The sequence below is a fragment of the Ceratosolen solmsi genome, unplaced genomic scaffold, assembly GCF_000503995.2.
Source record: "Ceratosolen solmsi marchali unplaced genomic scaffold, CerSol_1.0 scaffold10, whole genome shotgun sequence".
Taxonomy (NCBI): Eukaryota; Metazoa; Arthropoda; class Insecta; order Hymenoptera; family Agaonidae; genus Ceratosolen; species Ceratosolen solmsi.
The window spans coordinates 3,988,869-4,004,563 of NW_011948412.1; the positions used below are offsets into that span (position 1 = coordinate 3,988,869).

A 15,695-nucleotide genomic window follows, 5' to 3' on the forward strand; every position below is an offset into this window, starting at 1 on the left:
GTAATAGTCGTATTTCTACGTCGTTAAGCAAATAGTTAGCCAATAGGAAAATATAACGAAAACGCGCGTGCAAAAATGACGCCCGAAACAATTATTTGTTTCTGTTCTCGCGATTACTATTATTTAAGCGATCGACCGTCGCTAAATCGTCTGCAACTAATGCTAATTTCTGCTCGAGTAAAAGTCATGAAAGTCTTGAAAGAGTTACTATTTCTATGCGTACTTTTGTGAATAACAGAAAAAAAGAGAAAAAAAAATGAGAAAAAAACATGACACTACCTTTGATAAATAAATACGAGTATTCAGGAAATATGAAATAAAGTCTATCTACACTGCTGTCGAAGATACCGAGATTCGTTTGAAGAAATCATACGCGTATCGAGTCGTCGATCGAATTGTGCTCTCGGCACATATCAACGCGAGTACCTGCAGCTCCGCAGGAGAGCAGGAATCATCGACCCTAATACACTTGAATCATTGATTCTGACTAATGTCAGTCGCTTATCGGCTAACTCCTCGTTCGTACCAACGACAATAAGGAGTAAGGACAAAGGTCGAGGCACGACATCAGTGAGAGCTCAGGCTCGAATTCCCGGCAGCGACTCTGAGGATATTGCGAGTTCAGTGGCCCAGCATGAAGTGCCTCGGCGACAAGGTGCATCTGCGCCGTCATTATCGCGATTCAGTCGTTTTCGAGAAAGGGAATGGGGAGTCTACGTCCCTGTAGCGATAATTACGCGTTCTAATGAGAAATGACAATTCACGAGGAGGGCTATGGGAATATTTTGCAGCACTGCATTTGACGGCAGGAGTGACGAGCGATTTTAATGCCAGGATAAATGTGACGCCCCTCGTATTTTTATATATCATAAAATTTGAAATATGAATTAAGAACATTTCAGTGCACTAGTTAAGAAGCGGCAGTCAGTATCATTACGCTGTTGATGGAAAAGGGTTAACGGGTCCAGAACTGTCTGCGCGTGCGCTACAGTTTTGTCATACATAAAAATGTGGGTCGACACACGTGCTTTTCGTACTTAACTGCTATACACTTTGACAAGTAATTATATTGCGCATCTGACCTCGTTATGAGCATTTCCTTATTAACTTTTCGAGTGTTTGTTTCAAGAAAAAGAGAAGTTGATGGACAATGAGCGAAAAGCCTTTAGTCCCTCGTACTTGAGGAATGATTTGTGTTTGTCTACTGTTTTATTGGCAATAAATGTTACTTATAAGCTAAGCGTCTTTTCGGTCCAAAGAAAGCGAATAATTATATTTAACTTGATCAGATTTTGCAATCGAAATGTGTCAGCTGCATGCGTATGAAATTCGAAAGATTGATTCATTTTCCTTTTAACTGAAAGAATCTTCTAAATCAATTTTTCTTTTATTTTCAAATAAATAAAACAAATGCATTGCCATTTCTTGGTATTCAAAAAATCACGATCCCAAAGCATATACATAGTATACATAGTATACTATACATGCATACATATATAGTATGCATATATATTGCACATATATACATATTAATAATCTACGCTAATACTTCATTGTTTAATTAATCAAAATAATTTCTTATTATTTCATAAAGTTCATTATCTTTTGACTTCGGTACATTTATAGATGAACGAAATAAACGGTCACATGTACTTAAAATCATCGCCTTGCGTATTAAATATTATCTTATTTTTTATCTATCTGTTTATACGATAAGTAGCCTATTTATATAAGAAATAAAAATGAGTAATCGTATACAATAATACGCACACGATTCCTTCTCATCAAAATAACTTACATTACACTGTATCCGTTTACCCGCAATTAATTTCAAGTTTAAGCATAATTGTTAATATTAATGTTTAAAAAAATAGTAATAAATTAGTGAAAAGCTCATAATGCTCATTTACATCTTATTTTTATTTTTTATTTTGTGGTCTATTCGCTTTTACTTTAGAAACAAAAGAGCAAAAGATTTAATAAACAAAATACCTGGACCTCCGACGCTCCCCATTATTGGAAATCTTTTGATGTTCAACGTTTCTATTGGTAAGAGACTTAATGAATATTGATATATATGCACTCATGTATATATAAATAATAAATTTTATTTTGCACTTTTGTTTTACCTACGTTTTATATTTACCAACTTCATAATTATTTCAAACCACATTTTAATTTAAAATGATTAAGTTTTATTTTCAACGAATTTTATTATCATGGAAATACTACTGTGAGAATATATGAAGACGAATAGCATTTGAAAATTCAAAGATTATAGTGATTTATATGAAACTCCATATTTTTGTAGCACGTAAGATTAAGAGTTGATATAAACTTCTTTGAAAATATTTTGGAACTTTTTGTAAACCGTAACTCATCTCAAATTCTCATCTGATTTAATTTAATGTTTTGAAAAAAAATCTTAAAAAAATCATATCTTCTCCCACGAGTATATTTTCTTTTTCAACTAAAAAATTAATATTCCAGGAATATCAATATATTCATTCGTTTATGAACCATTATTATTTATATAATTATAATCACATAAAATCACTGTATAATGATTAGAAATTATGTTCTATAATTAAAATTATAGAAAATTTATGGAATGTTCTACGTGATCTCAATAAGCGCTATTATCCAATTACAAAATTTTGGTTGGGCTTCATTCCTATGATTAGCGTTCATCATCCAGACGATCTAGAGGTAACCGAAACGAAATAGTTGATTTATTTCTCTTCGTATTACAGTACAATATACGTGATTATCAATTTTATAAAATCAAAAAGAAATAATATTGGAAATGGCGATAATCCACTTTCTACCACTAATCGGCGTATGTGAATCGAAAAGAAATTAATTCAATTTCAAGCGAATGTATGATTTTCTACGTAGAGCTAATAATAAAAAAATCGTATACTTCATAAATAATTATAAAACGTTGTATAAAATTTATTATATCAAAGAAAATTAATATGCAATGTTGCATTAGATTCTGTTATCTAGTATGAAGCATATCGATAAAGGTTCTAGTTACAAATATCTTCATCCATGGTTTAAAACTGGTCTCTTAACAAGCAGCGGTGAGATTATTTTTTGTTACTTTTAAAATCATGAGAAAGTCATATATATATATATATATATATATATATATAAATATTTTTTTTTTTGTTACATTAGGGGAAAAATGGAAGCACCGTCGACAAATTTTGACTCCAGCATTTCATTTTAATATTTTAAAGAAGTATACTATTATTACTAACGACAATAGTAAAATGTTCATTCGTATGCTTAAAACTCAGAAAGACGAATCAGTTCATAATCTTCTATCACTGTGCTCAAATTACACCTTAAACACTATTTGCGGTAAGATGTTATTTAAATATACGATGCCTCTAAACTTATCTTATCTAATAGAATATTTTATTAGAGACGGCAATGGGAGTAGCTTTGGATAAAATAGATGCAGAAATAGCAAAGCAATATAAAAACGCAGTTAATGAAGTAGGCAACATTGTTATTTATAGGTATTAATTAAATAGAGACATTTGTAATTGATTCAAATAGAGATGATAAAATTAGTATTGCGTTTTAATTTCAGAGCTATAAGGCCTTATATACAGGACTGGATGTTAAATCCTCTAATGCAAATTGCCCGTAAACAAAAGCAATCGTTAAAAATATTCCGTGATTTCAGTAATAAGGTGCGCTTATATGTACATAATATAATAACAACATTATAGAATATAATATTGGCGAACATTTATTAGAACGTCGATAATGATTAATTTCATTAAATTTTAGGTATTGATTGAACGAAAAGCACATAAACAGCTTACTAACGCACCTTTAAAAGATTTAAATAAGAGTTCTAAAAGCCATAACTATGAAGATACATTTTTTGGTAATGATAAATATACTTTACGTATATGCAAATGTTTATAAAATTTTTGTTATTATATATATTTGAACTTTATCATACAATATACGTGCTATAGGTGATCGGAAAAAATTAGCTATGCTCGATCTTTTGTTGGAAGCTGAAAAACGTGGCTTAATAGATGACAATGGAATCAAAGAAGAAATCGGAACTTTTATGCTTGCTGTATGTATAAATGAAATGCACTACAAGATTGAATGTTTATATTAAGAATTTAAATTATGATTCACAGGGTCATGATACAACTGGAATGGCCTTGGTTTACGTTATAATGCTATTGGCGGAAAATTCAGAATACCAGGTATATTATAATTAACCATCGATAAAAATTATATTCTATTTCTAATATAATTAAATTTAGGACAAAGCTAGATCTGAAGTAATTACAATTCTCAATAGAAGTAAAGGTGAAATAAGGATGGAAGAAATACGGGATTTGCATTATCTCGAAAGATGTATAAAAGAATCCCTTCGACTTTTCCCCCCAGTTTCGGCCCTTTCTCGTTGTTTAAAAGAAGATTTAAAACTAAGTATGGCCAATTTGTTTATTCAATTTTAATTTTATTAACTAAACATATTATTAATTAAAATATACTTATAATAATGCAGAAGATTATGTAATACCCGCCGGTACAGAAATAGGATGCCATATCTTTGATGTTCATAGGGATCCAAATTTTTGGCCAGAGCCAGAGAAATTCGATCCCGACCGATTTCTTCCTGAACGAATACAAGGACGTCATCCTTTCTCCTATATACCTTTCAGTGCAGGTCCTCGAAATTGCATTGGTAATTTTATATAGAAGTCTTTGATAAAAAAAAAAAAAAAAAAAAAAAAAAAAAATTATTTTACTAAATTATAACCTTCAATTAATATTCTAGGACAAAGATTTGCTTTGATGGAGATGAAATCTTTAATGGCTCATATTTTGTATAATTTCAAATTAGAACCCGTGAGTCGAACTTCGGATATAAAATTACTATTGAATTTAGTAACTCAACCATCAAAACCAGTACATACAAGATTCATACGAATTGATAATAATAATGAACACATATAAAATCACGAACGAGCTGTATGATAGTGATGTATAATATTAATAAGATAATTCATCTCATTCCTTTTGTAATTTCAATAGCATTATTATTATTATTTAATTATAGCCATTATTATCGTAATTTTTCGTAACTTTTTTTTACCGCGCACACTTTTCTCTCCGTACTTTTATATGATTAATTTATACACTCCAACCGAAGCCATATAATATTGCTCGGGACAGGACAATGTAATTAAAAAAAGAAAAAGGAGAGAGAGAGAGAGAGAGAGAGAAAGGAAAAGGAAAATGGAAAAAGAGAAAAAGCTTCAAATATCATTTCGTATGTTCCGTTTGACCGTTGACAAATAAGCCGCAATAAAATTAATCTACTTTTGGAGTCGTTATAATGTAATTATTACATACACCCGAATCGAGAAAGCAGGAAGATTATACTCGCGTCTGTTCTATGTACTCTGTCGACTCTATACAAGAAAAGGTCGGAGCCGAAGGCAAGGAAAACAAATTTAGCGACGGATAATAATGCCCCCTCCACGTCCCACACCGCACAACCTATTTCATCCCAATTTCAACCACAACGATCGATCTCCACTACTGTTTCTCAGCTAATGAATAATAAGTTGATATTCCAAGACTGTAAGAATTGCCGTCTGCCTTAGAGAGATGTTGAGTGTAATATTTTTCTCCCAGGGTCGCCACTGCGCTTCACTACTGACACTGAGAAGCCTGACCACGCTTCCAGTCATTTTTATCGACGCAAGCTTATATCCCGGAAAATGACTCGTGCCTCTACTATGCAGTTATGTTTTATATTGAGTTGAGAGATATTCTTTTTTCTTAATCTTGTTATCCATTTTACGAGTGTTTATGGTAATGGCTGTTACTTATGACTCGCGTTGCTTAAGGTTTTGGAAGAAAATAATTTAGTGCTAGTAAAGTTTAAGAAGTTGTTTAAAATTTAAAATACGTAATAATTTATACGGCATTGACATTTAGCATTGGTTTAGTCTTTGTGAGATATTCATAATTTAAGGTCACGAGTAAATTGAACGCACCCACTGATTCGATTATTCAATAATTATATATTATACGCGTTCAATATCATAGGCTCGAACATGTTGGAATAAAAATTCTGACTATATTTTAATAATAACTTTTATTATTACGATATGTGTGATATTTAAAATTCCTGTCTCATTGAAATGAGAAATTTTTATATTCTTAAGCATGGATATTAGATTCGACAACAACAAAAATATATATGTAATAAAAAACAAGCTATTTCTATTATATTTAGAATTAGATCAAAGGAAACACGTGAAAAATGAAAATATGTTGAAATTCATTGAATCGTAATTTTCAAATAACAATTTTAACTCTTGTGCTTTCTCTTCTGTAACAACGATAAATTAAAAAATACCGAGTAGATTGTACCATTCCTTTCGTCTATATTACTTTTGTTATAATGAATCTGTCTTTTCTTTACAACTCGTTCGTGTGACTTATGTATTCACACTAATATTGCATATGAAACTTTGCATATATTATATAATATAACAGGATTCTTTTACTCTACAAAACCAATATAAATATACAGCTTGTAAATCTGATGTATTATATAAAATAATTTAGTTTTCTCCACTGTTAGTTGACTGAATATCTGTTCAAATAATTTTTTTCCCGCTTGCAAATTACTTTTACTCTAAATTATCGTACATATAGCTGAAATGAAGCTGACAATGACTATGAATCAAGGACAATTATTATTACAAAACATTCATCTGTATGCATTGCCTTTAAGTATTTCTGTTATTTATGCGATATTTCACTGCGAATAAAGTGCAATGCGAAATCATATCTGTCAAGTGTGTAATATAAGTCTTATACTATATAAAATTTAACAAAAAATAGTTATACAATATTGTAAGGTCAGTTAAGAATGAATACATTCAAAAGATTACTTAGATAGACAATTATTCTATCTTTGTGCATGCAATTATACATGTATCATATTTTTAAATATCATGATATCAAATTATTTACTAATCATAGATTCCTTTAAATATACGTTTATTATACGTTATTATTGGTAATACAAAGCTTAGCATGTTCCATAAAGTACAACTACTAAATTGAAATCATTTTCAATCGCACGAATTTGATAAATTTCGTCATATATATATATATATATACTTCTTACATACATTGTATAAACAGCAATTTATAATATTTAGATACTCGCCGTATACTGTTTCCTCTATTTTCAAATCTAGTTAGGATCATTACCTTTATCCTATCTCCCTTCTCTTTCTCGTATTCGTTTCTCGGATTTTCTTAACTCGAGTCCCTTGCAGCTTGGTATACGTCGCATTCCTCGTTAGTAAGAGATTTAACTGATTAAAGGGAAGTTCTTTTCCTCAGTCGGCCGTGCCGTGAGCCTCTTAAATTGGAGCTGATTAGCACTTGACCTCGCCCATCCGAGACCTTTCCACAAGCGGCTTCGAAGCTAGCCTGTCTTAATTATCCGCGCTAATCGTGCCCCTTTTCATGAGTAACATCGCGATCTCGCCAGAACACCGTTTTGTCACTTTGAGATAAACAATGTCCGGGCACGACACACTCGAGCTCTTTTACTCGCCTCTGGGATTCTTCCTGAAAAGATACTAAGTCCCAGCCGACCACTCCAAGTCATTTACCAACGTTAATGATCATGTAAATAGATTTTAACCTTCCACGATCTAAATTCATTATTGCAACATTTAATAGTTCATTGCATGCATTTTGTTGGGAGATGTCGCGCGCATGCGACGTTTCATTATTTTTTTATTTCTTTTCTTTTTTTTTTTTTTTTTTTTTTTTTTTTTTTTTTTTTTTTTGTTTTTGTTTTTCGTTTGCATCTTTGCCACGAACTTTTTTCATAATCATTGTACGCTTAAGCGAATTAACGATTAACTTTTAAATAACATTAACAAACATCTCGAAGGCATAAGGCATTATTTTCTTTTAAATGCCTCTGTCCAAATGCTCCGCTAAACAGGAGCAGAGCCTTAAAGTAGAATGGAAAAGTTTCGCACGCCACGAAGTCCGATAAGCGGTGGAGTTGGTACGCAAGAAAAAACGACGTTACGTAGGTCGGGATTTTTACAGTAGCTCCTTACCGAGGATCGACAAAAGCTGGCGAATGTCCTCCGTGCGGCGTATGTCGTGACCAGAGCCATAGGCGTAGTATCTGATGTTTACATGTGTTTGCTCCGGCCACGCGGATTCGCCTCACGCGATCCTCTTCGTTAAATGTGTACGTAAAATGTGCATATATCCAACATTCCACTCTCATTGGCCTTACAGCCATGCCACCTGTATTTCCTCAAAGCCGATACACGCTGGGAAGCGAGGGCGCGTTATTATAATTCGTCATTTGCTTGTTCATTCTAAAGTTTATTCTTTGAATAGGTCTTCGCGCTCTGCTCTGTATACTGCTATCGGGTAAATATGAAGCATGTCGTACTTCTACTGGCTTCCTTATCCTTAAGAAATAAAGGAGTCGAGCGACCTCAAGTATCACATCTCCGTATAAAATATCCAAACGATTTCCGAGTTGGAATAACGTGAGTTTAGCGCATCAGCGTATAAAAGGTAAAGGAGGTCGCTGGCCGATTAGGACGCAAATCACTCAGGTTCGCCGGTATATATACTTCCTGGCGTAAACGAGCGAGAATCCGAGACGCGAGCAGGAGGAATAGAAGTAAAGATCTGCGCGTATGTCGGGATGGGCTGCAGTCACGTGTGTAGATACGTAGGCTTGCGTTATGGAGATACGCGGCTACGTACGTTACGAAGTCCGCTGACAAGAAAAGAAAGCGAGAGAGAAGGAGAGAGAGAGAGAGAGAGAGAGAGAGAGAGAGAGGATGGTAGTCTGTGGGACAGGCGGGCAAGAGTGGGAGGGAGGAGAGACAACCCAGTAAAGGCCAAATCAACTAACTTACCGAGGCCGTCTGCTTGCTCGGTTGAGATAAAAATTGCACTTGCAGTACTGGAAGAGGAAAGGTGGCTCATCCATTGAAATGCATTCGCATTCGACCCTCTGGATTTCACCTTACCAGTGGTTGTCAATGGCTAATTTAATATTAACAATATGACTTTTCGTATTTCAATAATTGAAAATGAATCGTTTTATATTTCATTAATTGAGTGATTTAAAATGACAGTATGAACGGTCGATCAATGACGATAGAAGATATATTGGGAGATTAAAATAAATAAATATAATAATAATTGTTTTCCTCAATTATAAAACACATATTCTTAAGATACGAATACCCGTACATTAATTTGAGTCCAGCGCATTGGATGATTTTATAAATATATATTTGATACGTCGTACGGAATATCCAATCTTTATTTATCCAAATAAACGTAATTAATCTGAAATTATTTTAAAATATATATTAGAATTAATCATATATGGGCCATTTTTATGTTCCAATAATCATGTTTGATAATAGAATTTTATAATTATTAATTATCTTCGAAGATTACGAAAGATTATGAGTTAATGTATAAATTATAATAATTAATAATTGATAATTTAAAATCCAGTAACACTATTGGTAATTACTTTAGTTAATTATAGTTGTTGTTACTCGGCTTGTTATTATCAATTTGCTAGTAAAAAAAAAAAAAAAACATAAAATACGTAAGATTATAAAAGCAAGTTCTTGTATCTTAATTTTCATACGCCAGTTTACAATTAATGATAGCAAGTTGTTCAATTAATGAATAACAGTATTTTCGTAATATCTTAACAGAATATATATCTTTTAGTTTTATCATCCTTTCCATTAGATTGAAATAATTCAATAATTATAACAAATTTCGCCCGTTGCTTTAAAAAAATTACATTCAAAATTTCGACATTTGTATAAAATCGATATTTGTATCGTGCAGCTTTTACAAACTATGGAAAGTGTTGTTTCGATAGCTTTCTTCTGTCATTGAAGATGTGAATATGCGCATAATTCAGGAACGTCATGGATGGCCGGATTTAAAAAGTATATGTATAGTCCAACAATAACTTGGGGCGCATCATGTTCATCAGTCAGTTCATAATTCATATTGATTGATCGAAATAAGGGACATTCTCGTGCGTAAAATGCAAGATCGGTAGGTAGGGAACTTCCTATACCACGGCCAAGAAAGAGTCGAGAGCATTCCAGCGTCGTGGTTATTTTTTTTTCTCTAAAAACCTCCGACGAACACAACGGCGACTCTTCCATCCTCCACCCGCGTGCAACTCCATGATTTAGCTGACGAGCGATTCTCCAATGTGTGTGTCTATGTGCGCCCGAGCGTGTATGTATTGATATGTGCATCGTACGCCCTTTTTCTTCATTGAGCAGGTTCATCCTTATGCACGCATATATAATATATATATATACATATATATATATATATATAAAGAGAGAGAGAGAGAGGCAGATAGACAGACAGACAGAGTGAGAAGGGGAGAACAAGCAGGGAAGAGCGAGCGAGCGAGAGAGAGAGAGAGAGAGAGAGAGAGAGAAGAGCAAGTATACGTAAGAAGGCTAAATTCGAAACATGGATGGCGGCGCCAATTTAAAGACCACGCCACCATAAATCCTCTCAAAGCCGAATCCTGAAATTCTGAATCCGAATTCGCGTATTTCATTCGTGGTCTCTCTCTCTCTCTCTCTATCTCTATCTCTCTCTCTCTCTATCTCTCTCTTTCTTCAATTTAAAAGAGGCGCGCGTAGAGTTTTTGGTCGAGATCATGAATCACACCCACGCGACTGCGAACTGCAGTCGGAGCATCGATAATTAATGCTCATTTAATTTGGCATTTATCATACAGTTGAAAATATTTACCAAAGTTGCAAACACACGGCATGGTTTGTGTGCGTGCACATCCCGACATTATAATGCGCGCAACGGTGCTTGTAACGGGGGACGACCGATGGTACGAGCGAACCTCCCCAAGTGCAAAAGTCCAAACAGGAATGGACCTCGGGCGAATCGCCATTCATTCTCATTGTCAACGCGAGTTGGTGCGTCGCGCAAGCCGAGTGCACGTGGAAATTCTCGAATGGAGCTTGAAGGAGGAGAAAAACGGAGGTGGATGAAAGATGATCAATGCTACGACCTCTTAATGGTCGATCCATCGGCGACAATGATATACACCTCATTCTACCCAACTTTCTTTACTGCCTCTCTTTCGTTAAATGTATTTACGAATGCTTGCCGCGAGTATGTGACCGATGGATACGAACTGAAATCGATTGAACGGATCGTTCGGAGTCCAATATCTATCTTATTCATACCTTTTTGTTCCGCTTGTCTCAGCCTTACAAATCTATTTTTTTGACGCTGAGATGGAAGAATATTCATTTTTCATTTTTGCATCACTGAACGACATCCAGATCTCTTTCGCAAGGCTCGGGCAAAGGACGCGCTACGTCTCGTTTCTTTGGGTGAATTGCGAAGAATGTAAATTTTACACGAAGAAGGAAGATACGCTTTGCGAGCTGTAGAAGAGGGTCGCTCTGAGCTGAAGATGATTCCAAAGTCCTCGCGAGCCAAGGGTGATAATGCATATTACGGACTAATTATAACATCAAGGAGACATTTACCGATCTTTTCAATATTTCTTCGTCTTCGTAATTTTTTGGAGAATAGTAATCTAGCGGTACTGAGTATGAAGTTTGATAATTTGATAAAAATTGAGATATTTAAGCGCGTCTGCACGGCTTCTCTGGATGCTTCATTTTTAGCGATAAATTATAAAAAGTAGCGCATGATTAAATTCACGTCCAGTAATGAAATACTTTACCTTACTCTTTATTATTATTATTATTATTATTATTATTATTATTATTTTTTTTTTTTTTTTTTTTTTTTTTTTTTTTTTTTTTTTTTAATGTATTTTAATGAACCATCGACCACCCAAGTACTCGTCATATTTAGTTATGGTTATTTACCGACTTGTGTGAAAACAGCATTTGGCTACACACAATTAATTCCAAGTGTAATGTATGATACCATTATAATAAGGTTAGTTTCTTAAACGTTAATATCGGCATTTTTAAACGTCCTTCGATAATAGATTTTAACTATATTAATAAAGTATAAATTAATCCTTTTAGACTAATAAATCTAATTATATAAGTATAATGATTAAGAGGATTTGAGTCTTTTTACATTTACAAATCCGATGTCTGAATATCTATATTGTCCTGTTCGTAATGTTTTATAAGAATTGTATTTTCAAAAAATTTCGGGCAATAAGAAAGTCTTTTCTTGAAATATTCAATACTATTGAGCATAGTCTCATAAGATGATTATTGTAATATAAAATTTCAGTAGCTCTAATCTAAAAATGAATAAATTGAATATAACCTGAGAATATCAATTTTTCATTTATCATCATATGTCAAACGTATCATAATAATATTTATATAATATAATATTATTTGTGTATTATCATGATTACACTTGTTCCGCATCAGCAGGCATATTCATTGAATAATGTGCTTATCTGAAATTTAACATTAAGATCAAGAAGGAATGGCAGCCTCGAATCCTTTATTCCCCCCTGCAATCTAGTAATTCACATAACAATGACTGAGTCTGTCTATTTGCAGTCTTGCGATATTGCGACGCGACCCGCACAATCATTACGAGCATCTCGGCCGAATATGCCAAGCTCCTGCGGCCTTTAACTAGAGGCACTATTTTATTTCGAAACTACCCATCGGCATGTCCCTCCCTCCGCACTCTCTCTCTCTCTCTCTCTCTCTCTCTCTCTCTCTCTCTCTCTCTGTCTCAGCCCCTCTCCCATTTTGTATATCTGTTTATCTATCTTTTCAACTATCTAATTATCTATATGTTCATCTTTATCTTCATCTCGATCTATCTGGAATACATTATTTAAATTCATTGCGAACCCTACAACAGGGGTACTTCACTTTCTCGACGACACGGTAGATCGAAAAAGAAAGACTAAGCGGGGAAAGCGAGGGCTCGCTGAGGTCAGAAGTATTCATCATGCGCGTCTTTTCTTCGGCAGCTCGAACGTAGACGCCGAAAACTCCGCCTTCCTTCCGCCGTTGGTTTTTCTGCGCGAGCCTCGAGATCTCCAAAAATTCCGAGTAAATTATACGTATACGCGCGCACGAATGAGAGAGAGGACGTTCACGCGGAGGCGGGACGCATTCGGATAGGCCTTTGAAACTAAAAATATTACCTGATTTTTACCACTAGTTGAGAAAGTTTGCGCCTGTGTATGCGAATGCATGGAACAATCGGGGACCACAGTGAAATAATCACATGGTTAATGTGGACGTTCTTTTCAACTTATCGACATACTTTGATTTTCGATTTTCAGCACTTGATTACATTCGCGATTAGAGCTACATCGAGTTACTGTAATATGACAACAATATGAAGTATAGACGATGTAAACGATAAGCAATTTGTGTTTGCATAACTATCATTGTATTAAATTTATTCCAAAAGTTTTTGCTTGATTATTTTAAATTCTTTCAAATGTTAATTATTGTAATTTCTATACGTAGAATTATTAAAGATATTATTATAAATGACAGCCTGTCATTAGTACCTTCAACATTCAATATTAGTATATTTTTAATTTATAAATCACACACTCATGGATATATCAACATACTTTTCAAGGATAATTGCATCATAAAAACGAAACATTTTGTAAACTACCGGGATTTTTGTTCTCTGTGATGAATTTATGATACTCAAAAACCATTGTGATAAACATACGAGTATTGAAGAATGTATCGCTAATGATTGTTGAAGCCAGTATACCTTATAAAAAATTCTATCTGATGCATTTATGTGAAAAATTTTACAGTAGATTCACGTTTACTACAAAGTCTCCATCAAATATAAAAGCCATTGTATTGCGTGGCTTAATCAAATTGAATACAATATATATTTTAGAGTTTGGGTGTTTTTAAATCTACTAATTGAATTATAGGTGACGATAATGAAGAGTTGTATTCGCCAAATTACTGGCTATAGACATAATTATGACCTCGGTTATGACTCAAGTTACTTTTCATCACTATAATAACCATGAACTCTTTGCAGTAGAAGAAAAAAAAAAGCAACGATATGACCCGAACGAAATAAAGATTCTCCCGTAATTTTTTTAGACAAAGGAATATTGAATGATAAATATATATACGTACCGCTTTTTATGTAAACAACGCGATTCTTTCTATGCTAACTAAACAATACATTAATAATGCAAATATAGTCACTGAAAATCTGGATAAAATGAATTTTAAATAGGTGTATTGCAAAGAGACCTCAACACCTCCAAGACAACTTGAAACAGAGAGAGAGAGAGAGAGAGAGAGAGAGAGAGAGAGAGAGAGAAAAGTATTTTATACGCATGAATTTATGCAAGCAGCGCGGGACAGCGACGATATCGATGGTGTGTACGTATGTGAAAAGAAGATAATCAATACGGATTTTGAATACAACTCTTTGTCAATGTTCCGAGCTGCACGCCTCACATTATCAGTACTCTATGCATTTTGATCTGTCTTTTCTTTTTACGCTCAACTAATCCGCGAGTGACGCGTTCTTTCAAGAGGCACCTCCGCACTATTACAAGACAAGTCGAAAATTAAACCAACGAGATTAGCTGACTTTTGTAATTGTTATGACAACTGATAGGGTAAGAAACAAAAATGACAACTGAAAGGAAACCTCCGAACTAATCTCCGATTATCACTGATTTTCCCTAATGAATTCTAGGACAAGTGGTATAGAAGAGAGAGAGAGAGAGAGAGAGAGAGAGAGGAAGAAGATAGAAGGACAAATGCCGAATGTCTTTTTCAGTGTGAAGTTAAAAATAGTACTAGTATTGAATTATTTTACGAGCTATGCACAGTGCAACTATAATTTACGATAATTATCATTGCATCATTACCGAAAAGGAACGAATAAAAATTACTGTACTACGTGTTTAAATGCATAAGAATAAAAGTTTTTAAATACATCATGATTTGTTCGTGAACGTCTCTCATTATTTACTTTAAATATACAATAGTAACGTGATATGTTAAAATGCAAAGGTATTGTTACCATTGTAGCTCTAGGAATTTGAGAAAATCCAAAGACTCGAATTTCGCAGATTTGCAATAGTAAAGTAAAGTTGGAATTTGAATTACTTTCATAATTATCTCAGTGTCGTTGCTAATATTAAAGATTATCGATACCCTTGCCAATTCGTACTCTCGTCATTAGAGAATCAGCGTTAAAAAAAAAAAAAAGAACAAATCTCGTCAGGTAGCCTTACGAGATAGCAAGGCTTTACTTTACAATGAGAAATCTAGGATGGCTAGCGGTAGAAATCCGCGGCAACGTAACTGCCGACTCGAAAAATACAAGCAAAGAAAGAAAGGAAAAGCGAGGCAGTCATTCGTAAACACAGTATCGACGATAGTAATTATTCGACTTTTCCATCAAGTTACATCAGGCCCGGCGAGGCGGGTCTCGAATTGGGTCGCGACCTCTGGCCCGCCACGGAGTGTGCACTTATATCATTAGATGGCGAACCAGTTCCGATAGGCCGCGCGTTTATCATCGACTAGAAAGTGAGCCTCGCGAGCCACGGGACCACCAAGTACGAGAGGAGGGGT

The 15,695-nt window shown here is 34.1% G+C and overlaps 1 protein-coding gene across 1 annotated transcript; it reads left to right on the forward strand.

Moving 5' to 3' along the window:
* Positions 1-1,898: 1,898 nt before the first annotated feature.
* Positions 1,899-5,084, forward strand: LOC105367664 (cytochrome P450 4C1-like). The gene is made up of 12 exons (XM_011506434.1): positions 1,899-2,049; positions 2,600-2,709; positions 2,996-3,086; positions 3,184-3,369; positions 3,434-3,530; positions 3,605-3,707; positions 3,808-3,907; positions 4,002-4,108; positions 4,176-4,244; positions 4,305-4,473; positions 4,553-4,732; positions 4,826-5,084. The coding sequence occupies exons 1-12, from the start codon at positions 1,899-1,901 to the stop codon at positions 5,002-5,004; spliced, it is 1,542 nt and encodes a 513-aa protein (XP_011504736.1). The 3' UTR covers positions 5,005-5,084.
* Positions 5,085-15,695: the final 10,611 nt, after the last annotated feature.

Bases quoted from the DNA above. Each gene is read 5' to 3' on its own strand.
- LOC105367664 (XM_011506434.1), top strand. From the start codon at position 1,899: ATGCTCATTTACATCTTATTTTTATTTTTTATTTTGTGGTCTATTCGC. The intron at 3,087-3,183 runs GTGAGATTATTT...TTGTTACATTAG, and splicing joins TGGTCTCTTAACAAGCAGCG to GGGAAAAATGGAAGCACCGT. The intron at 3,370-3,433 runs GTAAGATGTTAT...ATATTTTATTAG, and splicing joins CACCTTAAACACTATTTGCG to AGACGGCAATGGGAGTAGCT.